This window comes from Pezoporus occidentalis, unplaced genomic scaffold (assembly GCF_034315485.1).
Source record: "Pezoporus occidentalis ecotype Australia unplaced genomic scaffold, CSIRO_AGI_Poc_V1 ctg649, whole genome shotgun sequence".
Taxonomy (NCBI): Eukaryota; Metazoa; Chordata; class Aves; order Psittaciformes; family Psittacidae; genus Pezoporus; species Pezoporus occidentalis.
Window position 1 is genome coordinate 25,661 of NW_026915997.1, and position 19,757 is coordinate 45,417.

The 19,757-nt window shown below is 51.2% G+C and overlaps 1 protein-coding gene across 11 annotated transcripts in view; it reads right to left on the reverse strand.

Moving 5' to 3' along the window:
• LOC134174983 (E3 ubiquitin-protein ligase RNF213-like) overlaps positions 1-19,757 on the reverse strand; it is a 53,623-nt gene that overhangs the window by 22,658 nt on the left and 11,208 nt on the right. For all 11 annotated transcript variants that reach the window (XR_009968855.1, XM_062640380.1, XM_062640381.1 and 8 more), the window contains 16 exons: positions 19,435-19,600; positions 18,962-19,179; positions 18,444-18,578; positions 17,995-18,174; positions 14,208-15,687; positions 13,738-13,931; positions 13,435-13,590; positions 8,356-11,916; positions 7,803-7,936; positions 7,590-7,685; positions 6,414-6,529; positions 6,076-6,204; positions 5,272-5,336; positions 4,677-4,821; positions 4,105-4,246; positions 83-256 (listed from right to left, as the gene is read on the reverse strand). Coding sequence is in view for 10 of the 11 variants with exons in the window: in XM_062640380.1 (XP_062496364.1) it covers positions 83-256; positions 4,105-4,246; positions 4,677-4,821; positions 5,272-5,336; positions 6,076-6,204; positions 6,414-6,529; positions 7,590-7,685; positions 7,803-7,936; positions 8,356-11,916; positions 13,435-13,590; positions 13,738-13,931; positions 14,208-15,687; positions 17,995-18,174; positions 18,444-18,578; positions 18,962-19,179; positions 19,435-19,600 (7,091 nt within the window). In the remaining variant the exon portion in view is untranslated. The remainder of the gene's footprint in view (positions 1-82; positions 257-4,104; positions 4,247-4,676; positions 4,822-5,271; positions 5,337-6,075; positions 6,205-6,413; positions 6,530-7,589; positions 7,686-7,802; positions 7,937-8,355; positions 11,917-13,434; positions 13,591-13,737; positions 13,932-14,207; positions 15,688-17,994; positions 18,175-18,443; positions 18,579-18,961; positions 19,180-19,434; positions 19,601-19,757) is intronic.

Sequence of the window (19,757 nt, forward strand, 5' to 3'; positions counted from 1 at the left end):
GCTGCTGTTTCACTACAAACACCAGCTTCTACTCTCCTAAGGAAGACCCCCTCACCCACGTCATTCACAACCTGTCTCTTACTTGTTGGTGTACTTAATCTTTAGGAATGTTTCTTCTTGGAACATCTGGAGCCACAGTTCTGGCAGCGAAGAGCCTCGCAAGAGGAGATCCAGGTTGTTGTTGGCGTCCACCACAGCGAGAATCTGGGCAAAGATGTTGGCCACGATGCCCTCCAGGTGCGTCCAGAGGGCTTGCCTGGAAAAGGAGTTGACCTGGTTCATCACATCACTTCCCACCATAAACCCTCATCTGCCAAGGGGAGGCCATCAGTCTTGAAGACCCTCAAATCAACCAAAACAACCCAACTCTTCTCTGGGTGGGAATGTTAATCTGTTGGAGTGGAAGAAGGTTCTACAGAGGGATCTGGCCACACTGGATCCATGGGCTGTGGCCAATTATACACAGTAATACACAGTATGCTAGAGATTGGAAGGGACCTCAAAAGATCATCTAGTCCAATCCCCCTGCCGGAGCAGGAACACCTAGATAATGTTACACAGGAATGTGTCCAGGCGAGTTTTGAATGTCTCCAGGGAAGGAGACTCCACAACCTCCCTGGGCAGCCTGTTCCAGTGTTCTGTCACCCTCACTAAGAAGTTTCTTCTCAAGTTTAAGTGGAACCTCTTGTGTTCCAGTTTGTACCCATTACCCCTTGTCCTATCATTGTTTGCCACTGAGTAGAGCCTGGCTCCATCCTCGTGGCACTCCCCCTTTATATATTTATATACACCAATAAGGTCACCCCTCAGTCTCCTCTTCTCTAAACTATAGAGACCCAGCTCCCTCAGTCTTTCCTCATAAGGGAGATGCTCCACTCCCTTAATCATCTTGGTTGCCCTGCGCTGGACTCTCTCCAGCAGCTCCCTGTCCTTCTTGAACTGAGGGGCCCAGAACTGGACACAATATTCCAGATGGGGTCTCACCAGGGCAGAGTAGAGGGGAAGGAGGACCTCTCTCGACCTACTAACCACCGCCCTTCTAATACACCCCAGGATGCCATTGGCCATCTTAGCCACAAGGGCACAGTGTTGGCTCATGGTCATCCTGTCGTCCACTAGGACCCCCAGGTCCCTCTCCCCTACACTGCTCTCTAACACGTCGTTCCCCGACCTATACTGGAACCTGGGGTTGTTCCTGCCCAGATGCAGGACTCTACACTTTCCCTTGTTACATTTCATCAAGTTATTCCCTGCCCAACTCTCCAGCCTGTCCAGGTCTCGCTGGATGGCAGCACAGCCTTCTGGCGTGTCAGCCACTCCTCCCAGCTTAGTGTCATCAGCAAACTTGCTGATAGTACACTCAATTCCCTCATCTAAATCGTTGATGAATATATTAAATAATACTGGTCCCAGTACTGACCCTTGAGGCACTCCACTAGTTACAGGCCTCCAACTAGACTCAGCCCCATAGACTACAACTCTCTGGCTTCTCTCCTTCAGCCAGTTCGCAGTCCACCTCACTACCTGATCATCCAGACCACACTTCCTCAATTTAGCTGTGAGGATGCTGTGGGAGACTGTGTCAAATGCTTTGCTGAAGTCAAGGTAGACCACATCCACCGCTCTGCCATCATCCATCCACCGTGTTATTTCCTCATAAAAGGCTAAGAGATTGGTCAAGCATGATTTCCCCCTGGTGAAGCCATGTTGACTGCCCCTCACAACCCTCTTATCCTTGATATGCCTTAAGATGGCACCAAGGACAAGGTGTTCCATCACTTTCCCAGGGATGGAGGTGAGGATGACCGGTCTATAGTTACCCGGGTCCTCCTTCTTGCCCTTTTTGAAGACTGGAGTGACATTTGCTTTCCTCCAGTCCTCAGGCACCTCTCCCGTTTCCCAAGACTTGGTAAAGATGATGGAGAGTGGTCTAGCAATGACTTCCGCCAGTTCCCTCAGCACCCGCAGGTGCATCCCGTCTGGACCAATGGATTTATGGATGTCCAGATTGCTCAACTGGTCTCTAACCCATTCCTCATCGGCTCAGGCAAACTGCTCCATTGACCTGACTTCATCTAAGGTCTCAGGGGTACAGGGCTCTTCAGGACTGCCTGCAGCAGAGTAGACAGAGACAAAGAAGGCATTCAGTAACTCCGCCATCTCTGTATCTTCTGTCACCAGGGCACCCATCCCGTTCATCAGTGGGCCTACATTGCCTCTGGTGTTAGTTTTATCTGCCATGTATTTGAAAAAGCTCTTTTTGCTGTCCTTGACCCTTCTCACCAGGTTTAATTCTAAGGAGGCCTTAGTCATCCTAGCTGCCTTCCTACATCCTCTAGCAGCAGCCTTATATTCCTCCCAAGTGGCCAGCCCCTCCTTCCATGACCTGTAAAATCCCCTCTTCCACTTGAGCATACCCAGCAATTCCCTATTTAGCCACGCAGGTCTCCTGGCCCTCTTCCTTGACTTCCTACGTGTCGGGATGCTTTGATCTTGAGCTCGGAAAAAGCAATCCTTGAATGCCAACCAACTATCTTGGGCCCCTTTACCTTCAAACAGCCTTGCCCATGGGATTTCCCCTAGCAATTGCTTGAAAAGGCCAAAGTTTGCCCTGCTAAAGTCCAGGGTTGCAATTCTACTTGGTATTCTACTAGTCCTACCACACAAGATCCTGAATTCCACCATCTCGTGGTCGCTGCAACCAAGGCAGCCCTCAACCCTTACTGCTTCGACCAGACCCTCCTTGTTAGTGAGGATGAGATCCAGCAGCGCTCCTCTCCTGGTTGGCTCATCCACCATTTGCAGGAGGAAGTTATCATCCATACACTGGAGGAACCTCCTGGACTGCGGCTGGGTTGTGAGTGATCCTTCCAGCAAACATCAGGGAAGTTAAAATCCCCCACGACGACCACGGCCTGTGACTGTGAGGCCGCTCTCAGCTGCCTGTAGAAGGCCTCGTCAACTTCCTCACCCTGATCTGGTGGTCTGTAACAGACACACACAACCGTATCGCCCCTGCCAGCCTGCCCCTTAATTCTCACCCACAGACTCTCAACTCGCTTGTCATCTGTCCCTGGACAGAACTCAGTGCATTGTAGTTGCTCTCGCACATAAAGAGCATCCCCATCACCCCGCCTGGCTGGCCTGTCTTTCCTGAAAAGGACATAGCCCTTCATGACTATATTCCAGTCACGTGAGGTTCAATTGCACGAGGTTCAACAAGGCAAAGTGCTGGGTCCCTCATTACGAGAAAGACATTGAGGTGCTGGTGCAGGACCTGGAGCACAAGTGTGATGGGGAATGGCTGAGGGACCTAGGGGGTTTAGTCTGGAGAAGAGAAGGCTCAAGGTGGACCTTATTGCTCTCTACAACTGCCTGACAGGAGGATGGAGCCAGGAGGGGGCTGGCATCTGCTCCCAAGGAACAAAGGATGGGACAAGAGGAAATGGCCTCAAGCTGCACCAGGGGAGGTTTAGATAGAGATGAGGAACAATTCCTTCCTCAGAGGGTGCTCAGGCATTGGAGCAGGCTGCCCAGGGCAGCGCTGGAGTCATGTCCCTGCAAGTGTTCACACACTGTGTAGACGAGGCCCTCAGTGCCATGGGTTAGAGGTGGCCTTGGCAGTGCTGGGGCAACAATTGGACTTGATGATGACTTATATGTTTTTTTCCAACCTCGATTCAATGCTTCTGTGATTCGGAAGACGCCCAGTGTGGACATCCAGGCTTGACATAAACCCGTCCTTGTCTATCTCAATGTCAACCAACATTGCTGCCAGAAGAGCCCTTCCAAAAGAAGGCTCCTCAAAATCAACAGTCCTCTTACAGGTTTTTTTAGGGGGCTTTTGGGATGATGACTTTTCAGCAGCACCTACCCTGTCCTAGGCTAGAATCCTAGATTGGTTTGGCTTAGAAGGGACCTTAGAGACAATCAAGTTCCAACCCCCTGCCATGGGCAGGGACACCTTCCACTAGAGCAGCTTGTATTTTTACATTTCTTGGCTGTCACATTTTGTCTTTAAGCAAAGGGCCTCACACTTCATGCAGAGCAGTTTTAGGAACAGGGTTACCTGACATGGGGGAGGTGGCCCACAGCCAGCCCTACCTGAAGGACGTGTCTTCCAGGATGAATTCAGTGGAGAATGCCCTGTGGAAAACCCATTCCTTTGGATCTTGCATGGATTTCTCACGCTCGTGGAGGAGGTAACAAACTCTCTTCCTCAGGATGGTCATAAAGTGGCTGGAAACTAATGACAAAACCAGACTGGTTAAAACCCTCTTGGTCCACATCTCCAAGTCGGAGACTTCATCAAAACCCTGTAAGTGGTTTTAGTTGCCAGTTCTCCACTCAAAAATCCCACCACCTCAAGTTCTTCTCTCAGTCCTATGCAGAAATCAAATTCCACTGGCAAGTGATATCGCGCTGGGAAAATCTACCAAGGCCTGCAGCAAGCTTGGTGGTTTAGCACGAATCTGGGTCATGCCCATAAGGGACAGTGCAGGGAGGTGGTGGAAGCCCCATGCAACCTTGTCCTCTGTCTTATGGGTTCTTCTCCACCCACAATGGCTTTGAGAGACACTAAAACTGGCCCTTAACCTGCTTGATGTCTTCTGCCAGCCACACAGCTTGCTACCTGCAAGAATGAGCCGCTAGTAGTTCTCTCTACTCAGTCTTACCTCTACTCTGAGGGTGGAAAAGCAGGTTGTGAAGGATCTTGACTCTCTCTCTTGGACGCTGGCTGTTGTCCCTCTTGTCCTCCAGCTGGACCACGGCCTTCTGGATGCTCCCTTTGATCATTGCATCCACATTGAGAAACTGTGGCTAGAAAAGACTGGAAGTCAGTTGATTGCTTGATACTACTTTGCTCTCATTTGCCTGGGGACACTTTTCCTGGGACGTCATCTTCTCCAGAACTTAACAGAGTGGGCTCCAAGCTCTGTACCCATCTCACCTTCCCAATAAACCCTGGCTAAGGCAGTCCCTGGGCTATGGGGGTCTGCTGATGTCCCTGCTAATGGGACAAGGCTTTGGTGGTGGGGGCTAAAGGCTCCTGGTCTTGTGCCAGTCGCTCACAGTGGGGCTGGGAGACCGTCACCCTCCTTCAAAATCCCAACATCACCAGGAAGACCTGCGTGATTCTTCCCTGTGACAAGGCACAGGCCAAGCAACAAACTTCAAAAGCAGATCCCAAGGTGTCTGTTGAGCCCCACATCAGTCCTTGCCCAGTGATAAGCAACAAAAATGGGGAGAGAGAAAAAGGAGAAACCATACATTTTCTTCTGGGTGAAGACCTGACTCAGTGAGGATTCCCAGGGCAGCAGAATCCTCTGAAGAACCTGAAATCACAATCAACCACACAACTCAGCTCTCAAATCACCAAGACAAGATACTTCCACCCACAGGAGGTGTTGTGAGTCCCTCAGTAATCATAGAATCCTAGAATAGTTAGGGTTGGAAAGGACTTTAAGATCATCCAGTTCCAACCCCCCTGGCATGGGCAGGGATGCCTCACACTAGACCCAACCTGGCCTTGAACACTGCCAGGGATGGAGCATTTACTACTTCTTTTAGCAACCTGTTCCAGTGTCTCAGCGCCCTCACAGTAAAGAACTTCTTCCTTAGATCTAACCTGAGAATCATGGAATGGTTTGGGTGGAAGAGACATTAAAGCTCATAGAGTTCCAATCCCCTGCCATGCTCAGGGACACCTTCCACTAGAGCAGCTTGCTCCAAGCCCCGTCCAACCCGGCCTTGAGCACTGCCATAATCAACAGGGAGAAATAAAGCAACACTGGGTTGGAAGTCACCCAGCAGCTCAGTGTCAGCTTCTTGGTGACACGAGACCTTCTGGCTTGGGGAGCAATTGGCTGGACACCTTGAAGGAAGAACATGGATTCAAGGAGCCCCCTGGAGTTGTTTTGCAATGATGGATCCAACCGCTTCTGCCCCGTTGCCCAAGCATTTAGTTGAAGAATGGGGCTTATCCACAGGTGGGACATCTAAGGATGGGGCAGTGGGTTTCTGGAGGGGACAGCAGTGGGGAGATGGTGGATTTATGGTGAGAGACTTTCTTACCTGTTGGGAGATGCTGCAGGGAGCTGCTTGTGAAAATCTCAGCAATGGTCATTTTGGAGAGCTGGCCAAGATTGGCCTTAAAGTTCTCTGGGGGCATTAGCTCATCCAAGTGGATGGACTTCCAGTCACCTGGCCAGGTAAGAAGATGGATCAGCCCATCTGCTCTCTTTTGGTGCATCAGCCATTTGGAAACCCAGGGAGCTTGGCTGCTTGGATTTACCAGATAGCCTGGGCAGGAAGGAGGTGAGAGAATCTCCACCACCTCACAGGTCTTCTCTGCAAACCTTCATCCTCCCTTCCAACTCTTTTCCCAACCCAGGTTGCAAGAATGGCCTTACCACTGTCGAAAGCCAGGTAGCGGCACCCGCCCAGGACCCGCGGGACTTTAGTGATCAGCACCACGTGCAGCAGATAGGGGCTGGCCGACCTCTGTCGCTCGTCAGTGATGCAGTACCTGGAAGCATCAGAAGGTCAGAGCTGGCTGATTCCAGATTTGACTGATCTCTCCAAGCAACGGCTGCAGCTTCCCCCTCAGGAACCCTTCTGCAAAGGCTGCAGTCTACTGAACAGGCTTTTTCTTGGGGGCATGCCACACCAAGAAGATGATCTTTCTGACAGTCTTGGTTAATAAGAAGCTCAGGGTGAGCCATTAACATGTGCTTGCAGCCCAGAACCCAGCCATGGCCTGATCCCCAGAGCATGAGCAGCAGCTCAGGGAGGGGATTCCCTCCCTCTGCTGTGCTCTGGGGAGATCCCCCTACAGTCCTGATCCAGCTCTGGGGCAGCAGCACCAGAGGGACGTGGAGCTGCTGCAGTGAGGCCAGAGGAGGCCATGGAGATACTGAGAGGGCTGGAGTAGCTCTGCTCTGGAGCCAGGCTGAGGGAGCTGGGCTGGTTCAGTCTGGAGAAGGCTCCTTAAGGGAAGACTTTAGAGCAGCTCCAGTGCCTAAAGGGGCTGCAGGAAACCTGGAGAGGGGCTTCTACAACAATGTGTAGGGACAGGACAAGGACTAACAGCTTCCAACTGGAAGACGAAGAATTAGACAGGATATAAGGAAGAAGCTCTGTCCTGTGAGGGTGCTGAGGAGCTGGCACAAGGTGCCCAGAGAAGCTGTGGCTGCCCCATCCCTGGCAGTGTTCAAGGCCAGGTTGGACACAGGGGCTTGGAGCAACCTGCTCTAGTGGAATGTGTCCCTGCCCGTGGCAGGGATTAGAACTGGATGAGATGATTCTATAATGGTTGGTGCAACCTGCTACAACCCCAGGGGCAAATGAGACCAGACGGTCTAAAGCAGAGCCCGGTTCACATCCTAAGGGTGGGGAAAAAAAGTGCTCTCGAGTTTTCTGAGAAGTGTGTTTTGCCTGGAAGAAGAAAGGAAGGAGGAGGAAGGCGCCAATGAGGAAGAAAGGAGGAAGAGAGGAAGAATGGAGGAAGAAAGAAGGAAGGATGACAAAGGACAATGAAAGGTGAAGGAAGAAGAAGGAAGATGAAGGGGTGAAGGGAGGCTGCTTACTTGGCACAGGCCAGGAGTCTTTTGCTGCTCTGCGGCTCATCAAAATGAAACTGGACAAGGAGTAAACTGGCTTCTTGGGGCTCATGGAAGAAATTCCTACAAGAAAACGTCTCCTTTAATGTTTTCTTCTGTAAAGGTCTCTCCCCACCCCCAAAGCACCATGAGAAGTGGAGATCACCTGCAAGACTGAAGGAAAGAAACATCAAAGCTCACCTGAGGTCCTGACGGAAAGCATGTTCGGTGTCAAACTGGCTTAGGAAAAGGCAGCGAGTTGTGTTGGGGAGGTCAAGCATCTTCCTCAGCATTTCTACATCCTTCTGGTTGAGCAGCCTGGCGTGGGTAGAAACCTGCAGCAGAAAGGCATGGCAAACCTGGATGTCATGATGCCTAAAAAGGGTGGGTTACTCTGGGGCATCTCTGTTGGTGATTGGTGCTCATCTCCAGGCAACTGGAAGGTCCACTGAGTAGGTCCCATCTGCCTCAAGAGCAAGGGCTGTAGATGATCACAGAGGGGACACAAGCCCATCATCTTCCTGGTCCAACCAAGATCAAGTGGCCATCATAGAATCATGGCATGGTTTGGGTTGGAAGGAACATTAAAGCTCATCCAATTTCAACCCCTGCCACAGGCAGGGACACATTCCACTAGAGCAGGCTGCGCACAGCCCCCTTCAACCTGACCTTGAACACTGCCAGGGACAGGGCCACCATGCTCACTTGGAACACAAACAGCACCCTTGGGTGCTTTACAGCCAAGCACGAGTACCTGCAGGCACAGCCCGGTGGTGCTCCCTTTCTCCTGCTGGCTCATCAACTCCCCTAAGAGACTGGCCAGGCCGTTGTGCTTCTGCTCGATGAAATACAGGTCCTGGATCTGCTCAGCATTCTTCAGAATGGAGCTCTTGAGGCGCAGGATGGAGTCAGGGGTGGCACACTCCACCAGTCTGCTTCTGGCAGCAGAGAGGACTGGCTCTCCGTAGCGCTCATAGGCTCCGCAGTGGATGTGCTGGGAGCTCTCCAGCACGATGGCAGCAGCCGTGTCACCACTGAAGCCGATGAAGACATCCTCGGGAGCGAGAGTGTGGGACCATCCGCTGAACAAATCGGGCTTCTGGATGCTGACAAACCATGTGACCCATTGGTTCAGATCCTGCCTCAAGTCTTGCTGTTGCAGGTTGAGGATGGTGTTCATGTTCAAGCAATGCTTCTCCAGACGGCTCAGCAGAGGAGTGGGGAACTGCCTGTAGACCACTTCCTGCTCCTCTATAACAACCAGCCGGAATTCCTCCTTCACGCGGCTCTTCACAGCATGGGTACCAAGGCCCAGGTCAACGTAGAAATTATCCCCCAGGCTGACAAAGCATTGGTTGAGGGTGTCATAAAGGCTCTCGTAAAGGTTCTGGATGTTGAGGAGGATCACAGGCCTGCCGATCTCCATGCACGTTTTCACCCTGTTCACAGAGCGGCACACCTGGGAGTAATCCTGGTCCTGGGGGAAACCGGAGCCGAAGATGACGTCGCAGTTGCTGGTATCGATGAGCCGCATCATCTGGAGGATCTGGAAGGCAGCGTTGTTGGTCGTCAGCAGCAGGAGGTACCGGGATATGGCTCCCTTTTGCTGCGGAGCCATATTCTCCTCCAACAGACGGATGCAGCTGGTTTTCTTCTCACTGGAGAGCCGGAACTCGCTGGTGCAGTTACAGAAGATTCCCAGTGGATAGATATCTCTGGAACCTCCAAAGTTTCTCTGAATGGCCCTTATGAGGAGCTCCTCCTGAGAACTGCACTTCATGTCCTGTGTGTAGGACATGACCGTTTTGATTAAGCTGTAGAAGTCCCGAAGCCCAAAGAATTCTGTTGGCTGCGTTTGCAGCACTTTGAGGTAGAATTTTGCCAAGATGGGGAACAAATGCTCAATCCTGTCCCCATGGGGCTGGTCAGCGCAGATGCCTTTGGCAGTCTTCACCAGCTCCTCCTCGTTAGGTTCAGTCCGAAAGACAAGGAGGCCCCTGTTCATTTTGGCAGGGTCCAAGGCCCAGTTGGAGATCCCCATAAAGCCAACTTTCTTGTAAGCCTCCAGATCCTCATCGTCAACACATCCATCTTCTAGAAGAGGATGCAGTGCCTTCAAGGGCATGTCAGGTGAGTCTTCTGCAAGGCCAATTTCATTCAGCAGGACCACAGAAGCAAACTCATTCAGATTCTTACCCTTCTGGAACTGAGCACATTGTTGGAACGTGGAGATGATGCCTTCTGGTTTTGAATGAGGGCTGCACTGGAAGGAGATCAGCTGGACCTCTTTGCATGCTTTGAACAACGGTTTGCTAGACCACGGGCCTTTCATGGCATCTACAGCGATGGTTTTGGAGAGAGATTTGGAGCTTCCCGGCTTCCCAACCAGAAAGAGTGGCACCCGGAGGTCCATGCAGACAATCATCATGAAGATGTTCTCCCTCAGAGCATTGTTGCAGGCTGTAGCCTTGGGAATGGTGATGTTATCCAGGAACACCTCTTGGCATAGCTCAATCTCTTGCTGTAGCCGGGATGCAGGGACAAAGAAGCATTTGGCAATCTCCTCCAGGTATTCTTGGCGATTCTCCAGAGACACATAATAGCAGACCCCCACTGAAAGGACCAAAGCCCTTTGTGCATCATTGAAGGTTGGCTCCTCTTCCTCTTCGTGCAGCTGCCTCTTCTTATCAACCTCGTGGAAGAGCAGCTCTCTTAAGTCATAAAACCAGAGCAGGACTTGCATGCAGCGCTCTATGTCCCGGAGGCTGGCCACCCGGCACTCATCCTTCCTCCCCCTCAGGAACTTCTGGGAGGCTGAGATGACATTGGTGAAGACATCCAGGTTCCCAGCGGGGATCTTGGTCTCCACTGTGGACTTCACAATCTCCCTGATGTACAGGCTTTGTGTCTTCTCGTTCAGCTCCCCAAAGTCCCAGACCAGAGGCAATAAACTGGGAGGAAGGGGCTGCACCCGGTACACCAACTGCCGCAGGGGGATGTAACCCAGCTTCTCTGGAGTGTCTTCACTCCGCACTCGGTATCCCAAGCCAGCTTTCTCCAGTTTCTCAATGGTGGCCTTGGTGTGCCTCCTGTAAGGGTTGCAAGCAGCCACCACTTTTAAGCGGTCAGTGGGAATCCTCTTGCCGTTGACACTGCGGTCACAGAGCACCTCTTTGATGGCAAAGATTGCCTCTGAGGTGTTTGCTTCATCAAAGAACAGCACCGTGTCCACGTTGTGCTCTTCCTCATTGAAGCGGGCCAGCTCCACGGCCATCCTCACCTTCTCCCAGATAGCCTTGGAGGTGGTGCTACCATGAACACGTACCACCACCATGTTCTGGAGTTTCCTGCCTGCCCTTTGCAGGTTGCTCATGAACTGCACCAGCTTTGTCTTCCCACAGCCTGTTTCACCCATGATGATCACAGGGATGCCACACTGGAACCGCAGGTGGATAGCCAACATCTTCATGGTGTTGTCCAGGGTCAGCTGGTATGAAGGATCTGGATCTTCCTGGCATTTCACCCCAAAGACCCTGCAGAGGGCTTCCAATTGCTCGGGCCTGGATAACTTTTCGAATTCCTTATTGAAAGGAACGTTCTGGAGCTTCAAGGTGATGTATAAGTTCTTGCTCAGAACTGCTGTTTCCAAAACGGCCTTGGAGTAAGCATCAATAGCATCAAGATTCTTGTTGATATGGAACCCCAAAAACTCCATGGAGTCACCCTCAGCATGGAAGACTACATAAGGGTGAGACTCCTGTTCCCACCGGCGTCTTAGCTGGTGGTCCCTCAGAACATCATCCATCTCCTTCCCCTCCTCTCTGGGCACACTTTCATCAGACACGTTGAGGGATGGCATGGCAAAGTCCTTGGACATGGTGATCATGAACTTGATGACGAATGTTTTGAAGCCAGAGAAGTCTGCTCCAACCACCGGGCTGCAGAAAATCGATTTCTCACACTTTTGTAGCTGGAAGTTCAAGAAGTGGGTAAAGTTGCTGAGCTCGGTCCAGGAGGGGTTGCTTCTCCCACAGAACTCCATCAAGCACTGCAGGCATTCTTTCTCTGCCCCTGACACTTTGCTAGGGACAAAAGTGAAATAGTCAAGGTTTTCCTTCTGTTTGTATCTGATGAGGTATTGGTAGGACCTCTGGAAAACTTCACTGTTTAGCTTGTCCCGGTCAAACTGTTCCTCCCTGGGTTCTGCAGGAGGGACGGGGCTGGGATGTTCCAGCAGATTGAGCACCTGCAGTGGTGATATGCACTCCACGGTAGGAAAAAGATCCAGGATTCTTTTTTCCGTTTCAATGGACATCTACAAGAAGAGGACACAAATCACCGTGAGGGTAGGTCTCCAACCTCCCTACTTTGCCTACATTATCAGAACACCCTTTTTAATTCCCTCCTGGTTATAAATGGTTCAGAAAGTTGGGAGCAAATGTGGAAATGCCAAGATTCCTACAAATGGACTGAAGTCATACAACCATGGGATAGTTTGGGTTGGAAAGGACCTTAAGCCCCACCAGTTCCAACCCCCTGCCATAGGCAGGGACACCTTCCAGTAGACCAGGTTGCTCCAAGCCCCATCCACCCTGGCCTTGCTCACTGCCAGGATGGAGCATCCCAATAACCAGTAAGGTCTGTCTTGCCCAGCATCCTACCTTGGATTGGGTGATCTTCTCCTATATGTTCTCCCATTCCACTAATCCTTTTGGAGATGGAGGGACCTGAACTCAGCCAATATTGAAGGGATGGTGAGGAACCACAGGTGGATGATCAACTACTAGTGAGTCTGGGGTAGGTTTCATAACATAGAGGTATGCTCTACTACCATAGGGGAGCTCTAAAGCACAGCTCGAGTGTGAACTGGTTTCGAAAACATGACTGAGGTCCAAGAGACAGGAGAAATAGGATGAAAAAGCTCCTTTTTTAACTCCAAAGCTGAGTGCAGGGCCTGATATTTCCCTTTTAGTAGTGATCTGGTTGCTTCTGTGTGGGTCAGACTTTGTCCCACTGGAGAAGCAGACTCTATATACTGCAGAGCTCTGGTGGAGACACCAGAGTTTAGTAGACTAAACAGAACCCAAGGCCTGTTAGTGTTAGAAGGAACCTCTGGAGGTCATCCAGTCCAACCCCCCTGCCAAGACAGGGCCACCCAGAGCAGGGCACACAGGAACGTGTCCACGGTGGGTTTGGGATGTCTGCAGAGAGGGAGACTCCACAACCCCCTTGGGCAGCCTGTGCCAGGGCTCTGCCACCCTCACATAAACAAGCTCTTCCTCATGTTGAGGATGTGTTTTAGTTTATGGCCATCGCACCTCATCCTGTCAACTGGGCACCACTGGAACGCGTCTGGCACCATCCTCCTGGCAACCACCTTGAGATATTGATCTGACTCCTGATCACCCTTCTGGCCTCTGCTGGACCCTCTGCAGTAGCTCCTTGTCTTTCTCGTACAGAGGAGCCCAGAATTGGACACGGTGCTACAGAAGTGGCCTCACTAGGGCCAAGCAGAGGGGGAGGATCACCTCCCCCGACCTGCTGGTCACACGCCAATAGACTCTTGTCCCTCTGGGCTGCAAGGGCACACTGCCAGCTTGTAGTGAACTTGCCATCCACCAATACTCCCAGGTCCTTCTCTTCCTAGTAGAGCAGCCCCCAACCTGTACTGGTACTTGGGGTTCTTCCTCCTCCACTTGCTCTTGTTGAACCTCATTAAGTTTCTCTAAACCCATTTCTCCAGCCTATCAAGGCCTTGCTGAATGGTAGCATGGCCTTGAGGTTGCTCAGCCTGAATGGTTCCTCCTGCGTGAGTGCAGATCCCCCAGGATACCTCTTTCTTCCTTGTACTGCTGACACTTTTCCCTCTTGCCAAATACTCAATCAAGTAAAGATGAGAAGCTTTGCACTTCCAGACAAAGCCGTCAGGCCTCTGGATGTGCCGCAGGATGCACAGCTCAATCAGCAGCCGGTAGAGACCCTTTGATACCTGGGAGGGAAAGAGAAACACCCCAAAATTGGTGTGGAAGTCTTCCAAAACACGCTGCTACAACTGAGTTTTCACCCCCTCCTCCTCCCCCTCCCTTGTGTGTAGGGTCTTCTGTGTTCCACCACCTCTTCTTGTCCAGGCACTCACCACTGGAGACACATCAATGTGGAAGATGCTGGGCTGATTTCCAGTTGCAGACTCCTCGACAGAGAAGAGTTCCTCCACAAAGAACTGGAAATCGATGTCCGACTCCATCAGCCTGATGGTTTTCTGAAGTGGTAGCATGCCACCCAGCTGAGCACGGACCTTCCCAATGGTATTGGTCACAAAGAGAGACTTCCCTAAGGAGTGGGAAGAGGTGATAGTGAATCAATCCACCCTTCTACAATTGCATGAGACCCAAACCAAGGAAATCTCTCCCCAGAAGCACCGTGGGCCACCTTCGTAGAATCACAGAAGGGCCTGGGTTGAAAGGGACCTTGAAGATCATTCAGTTCCAACCCCCTGCCATGGGCAAGGACACCTTCTACAAAACCAGGTTACTCAAAGCCCCATCCACCCTGGCCTTGACAACTTGGTTTGAGCTACAACACAGAATATGACTTCCCTAAACATACCCATCCCTGCTTGCTTTGAGAAGACTAGCTTCATGTTCTGCTGATGGGGCTCTTCAAAGGCTTGAGTGACAGGGGATGTCCCACTTGGCACTTTGAGGTGCATCTTCAGGTAGGTCTGGATTTCTGCGTTGGAGTAGCATGGGAAAGTCATCTTGTAGGCATCGAAGGCTGTGATAACGTAGGAGCTGGGAGCTTTGGCATTGCAGAAGATGATGAACCTGTAGCTGGGGATGCTGGAAGATTGCACCAGGCGGAAGAAGTGGAACTCGAGCTGTTTAGAAACTTTATAGACCAATTTATCAGCACCCAGCAAGCAGTAGATCTTCTGGTCTTGAGACCCTGGAGCAAGAGCTCTTCTGACAAGTAGCTCCACCTCCTCCTCATGCGTGTTGGGCGTGCACACCAGGACCTCATCATATGATGGGAGAGGCGCCATCTCAGTGTGTCGGTAGAGGAATAACATGTTGGGCAACATGTCCTCCTCCTTGCACGTGATGAGAATTGGTTTCCCCACTTCAAAGCCTACAGGTAGACTTCTCTCAATGCGTGTGCTCTCCAGAGCAGCCAAACGCTTCAGTGTCTCCCCAAAAACATCCAAACCTATGTATTTATCGGAAACCAGGCCAGGGAGTTTCTTGCAGTAGGCATCCCAGATGAGGTTCACCTTGTCGTAAAGAGATGGCAAGCTCTCAAAGGAGGCAGACAACTCATGCTGTGCCAGAGAGCTGAAGGAGACCCGGTTGACATCACTGGGCTTAGTCTTAAACTTACGGCTCTTCTGCAGGAAGGTCTCTCTTGTCTCCTCATAGGACTTGCTGAGCTGCTCAACCAAGTCCTTGTCTTCACCTTGCTCAAAGGCAAAATCCATCAGCATCTGCTCCGTGATGGGTGCATGGGGGAAGGTTTCCAAGCAGCTCTGCAAGGCTGCCTTTGCCACTGCCTCATTGTAGCCCGACTCAGCCAAGCTCCGGATGAGCTGGGGGAAGCGGATGATGTAGTCCTGCCAACTAACTGATTCCTCGCATCCCACCAACGTAGGGATGGACTCCAGGGGAGTCATCAACGCATCCCGCAGGGCTCTTTGGATATCTTCTGCTCGGATGTCATGCTTGATGACGGAAAGCATGATGAGAACCTGTGGTTCTGTGGTGCCTTTCTGGACTCTGGCCAGCTGGCTGCACAAATAGAAGAGCTGGTGGGCAGTGAAGAGGTTGAGATGATAGTAGGTGTCCCTTTGAGTCTCCAGGTACTTCTTCCACTTGGCCAAGCAATGCTCCATGGCTTTCGAGAGGCTGCCCAGCTCCTCCAGGAGGGGCCTCGTGCTCTGAACGAGGATCCCAGCAATGCCAAACTCCGTGTAGACTTTCACATGTTGCTGGGGGCGGCAGTAGATATCAGCCTTCCAGTCGATGAAGAGGATGTTGCCAACACTGAGAAGCTCCAGGTACAACTTTGCAATCGTTTCAACTTTTTCCAGTACCTGTAACACATCAAAGACACAACAGGGGATGGGTCACCTACTGCAGCATGTTCTCAGCAGCTTCCAAACACTGCCCAGGTCCTCCTTTTCCAGTACAAGAGACACATGGATGTAACAGGGAGGGAGGATGAAGAAGGGACAGGAGCATTTGGCTGCATGGCTGGTTTGCTCTTTTACAATCACTTTTCAGAAGCCATGTCTACCCTTGAGAAGCTGAGTCTACCCTTGAGAAGCTGAGTCTACCCTTCAGGAGCTGGGTCTACCTTTGAGATGCTGTGTCTGCCTTGAGGAGCTGGGTCTATACTTGAGGAGATGCATCTATCCTTGAGGAGGTGGGTCTACCCTTGAGGAGCTAGGTCTATCTTTGAGAAGCTGGGTCTACCCTTGAGGAGCTAGGTCTATCTTTGAGAAGCTGGGTCTACCCTTGAGGAGCTAGATCTGTCTTTGAGAAGCTGGGTCTACCCTTGAGGAGCTGGGTCTATCTTTGAGAAGCTGGGTCTACCCTTGAGGAGCTAGGTCTATCTTTGAGAAGCTGGGTCTACCCTTGAGGAGCTAGGTCTATCTTTGAGAAGCTGGGTCTACCCTTGAGGAGCTGGGTCTACCCTTGAGGAGCTGGGTCTACCCTTGAGGAGCTGGGTCTACCCTTGAGGAGCTGGGTCTACCCTTGAGGAGCTGGGTCTCCTGACTTCAGCTACAGGACGCATCACGCTCACAGGCTCTGATCCTGCTGGGGGATGTCAGCCCCCTGGGATCTACTGGAGATGCATCATGCCAAGCTGTGAGGAGGCCAGGAGACTCATGGAGAGAGTCAAGGACAGACAATTACTTCATCCAGGTGCTAGGCAGCCTGTCCAGATGAAGTGCATCAACAGACCTGATGCTCACCAACATGGATGAACTCTTGAGGGATGTCCAGGCTGGTGACAGCCTGGGCTGCAGGGATCATACCCTGGTGGGCAACCTTAAGGAACATGGGCCGGAAGAGCAGTGAGGACACTGAAATTTAGGAGAGCAAACATGAATCATGGATTGGGTTGGGTTGGAAAGGACCTTAAAGCTCATCCAGCTCCAACCCTGCCATGGTCAGGGACACCTTCCACTAGAGCAGGTTGCTCTGAGCCCTGTCCAACATGGCCTTGAACACTGCCAGGCATGGGGCAGCCACAGCTTCTCTGGGCACCCTGTGCCCAAGCCTCAGCACCCTCACAGGGAACAACTTCTGCCTAAGAGCTCATCTCAATTTCCCCTGTCAGTTTAAAGCCGTTCCCCCTTGTCCCATCCTCATAGGTCTTGCTAGAAGTTCATCTTTCTTACAAGCCTTCTCTAGTGGAAGGTGTCCCTGTCAATGGCAGGCGGGTGGAACTGGATGAGCTTCAAGGTCCCTATCAACCCAGGCACTTCCATGATTCTATGAAGGTGGCCCACTGTGCTTCTGGGGAGAGATTTCCTCAGTTTGGGTCTCATGCAGGATTCAGGTCCTTTCCACCCCAAACCATGGAATCAGTCCTTTCACAGTGAGGTATGAAAGGTTTTGGATAGGCTGTTGGGCACCACAATTGAGGAAAGATGCCCAGGAAAGCAAATCCCACCTCTGTAGTTTGGTGTCCTGGGTTTAGCAGTAGCAGTCAGTTTTTCTCCTTCTTGGTAGCTGGTGCAGCATTGTGTTTTGACTTTTAGCCTGGGAGCAGTGCTGATAACAGCGATGTTTTTCGTTGTTGCTAAGTAATGTTTACTCTGACCAAGGACTTTGTGAGTCTCATGCTCTGTCAGGGAGGAGGGGAAGCCAGGAGGAAGCAGAGACAGGACACCTGACCCAGGCTAGCCAAAGAGGTATTCCATACCACAGCACATCATGCCTGGGGAGGTAACTGGGAGTGACCCAGGGTCTTCTGGGTCAGGCTTGTTTCAGAGGGTGGTATCGTATTCTCTTCCCTTGTTATTTTCTCTTATCGTTATTATCATTGGTGGTAGCAGTAGTGATTTGTGTTATACTTTAGTTACTGGACTGTTGTTATCTCAGCCCGTGGGAGTTACATTCTTTCGATTCTCCTCCCCATCCGTCCGGGAGCAGGGAAGCTGGGGGTGGGGGGGAAGGAAGAGGGAGGAAAGAGGGGGAGGTGAGTGAACGGCCTGGCTGGCTGGGTTTAAACCACGACCATTGGGAAATGGGTGTTATTCTAGAAAGGCCTCCTGAAAGGCCAGAGCTGCAGGTCATGGATGAGTCTCCTGGAAATAATTCCAGAAAATTCCTGAACCCAACAGGCCTCTTTTTTTCCATGCAGATTTTGGTTCTGCCCTGTGACTTACCTCCAAGAAGCGGTTTGTCTCCTCTCTGCCCTGCTCAACTTTGGTGGTGATCAACATAAGCTTGTTCTGGAGCTCCCTGAGCTCAGGAAAGCTGTACTGCTTGTCCTTGGGGGTTGCTGGAGATGTGCTACCCTCACAGTCAGGCAGCAGTCGCAACGAGACACAGTTCTCAAGCGTAGCCTGGGAAGGAAAGAAGTCAACCAAAGTCACCACATGGCCTTTAAGTCAAAATGCTCCACGTCAGGACTCCACATGTCTTGTACCACTTCCCTTGGAGGGAAGGAAAACCCCTTTTCCACTGAAAATATTCAAGGTTTAAGAGAAAATGAATGCAAACCCAGCTGGAGATCTGTTGGCAACCTGGAATGCTCGTTGGAAGATGATTCCAAGAAAGATCCCTTCTTCCCATAGCATTAAAAAGTACAAGACACCCCTTTCAGACCCTTCACCTTGCATTTTGCAGGTGCTGAGATGGTAAACTTCCCATTTCTGTTGATGCTTCTGGCTTGAGAGATTGAAGACTGCTCCACAGAGCCATGAGATTCGTGAACCACCTTTAACCACTTCTCGTCAAAGGAATCTCTCTGCAAAAGAAGAACCAAGGGGAGACCCAGTAACTAGCTGGAAGGACATGGAGCACTACTCCCCTCTCTAATCTGATATGGGTGGTGTTTCTGTGAGCATTTCTTCTGAGGATCCTAAGCTGTAGACTCCAGAACTCATTTCCTCCTATTCACAACACCTACTTGGTCTCCTCCAGTAGCTCACACATGTGTGTCAGGTCACTTGAGATGTACCACCAGGCTTCCACTTCAAAAAAGAGCCCAGCCTCTGCCCGGGTCCTGCCAGGCCCAGATGGATGTCATAGGGAAACCATCTTAAATGGTTTTACACACCTATGGGTCAGCAACTGGGCCTCACAGCAAGTGTCCAAGTGCACTTCTGGACATGGGACTTGAAGACTCACCAGCTTCTTGGGAAGCTTCCTGTCTTTAGCGACGGCATCTTTGATGAAAGACAGAGCTTCTGAGAACTGGTCAAAGCCAGCTGTGGGACTCAGGTCTAAGATGATGGGGGCAGAAGCAGCCATTGCATCCCGGAAGAAGCCCACTCGGTCAATATCTATGTCGTTTTCACCCGCAGAAATTGAGGCCAGTTCCACAAAGACAGGGATTTCTGTCTTGTCTGGGAAGTTGGGAATGAAAAAGGGAGAATAAGAGGAAGATTTGAGGAATTTCCCTGCCCTGACTCATGAAACCCTGTGCTGGATGTAGGGGCAACAACTATGTATCTTCCCTCTGTCGTTATATCATAGATCCATGGAATGGTTTGGACCTTAAAGCTCATCCAGTTCCAACCCTCTGCCATGGGCAAAGTCACCTTCCACTAGAGCATGTCAGAAGATGTCCATATCTGAGGACTTTCTCCTTTTCAGCCCACCTTTTATTATGGTCTTGATCCAGGCAGTGAAACCTCTCCTTGAACATTCCAGAAGTTCCTTCACAAAGTCCAAAACTCCCTGGGGAATGTCACTCAATTGTTTTTTCACCTTCATCAAGTCTTGGGTCATAAAATCAAGTCGCTTCTTCTTGAATTCCTCCTTATCCTAGGGAAAAAATAAAACCCAACCTGTGCCTATAGGGAAGAGGAGGAAAGAAGCTTGGTCCTATCTCCTCCTCCCTGAAACAGATGAGATCTTTGCCTCAAACCCAAGTCTGCTCCGGAATGCATCCCTGTCGGTCTCCACCATCACAGAATCCCAG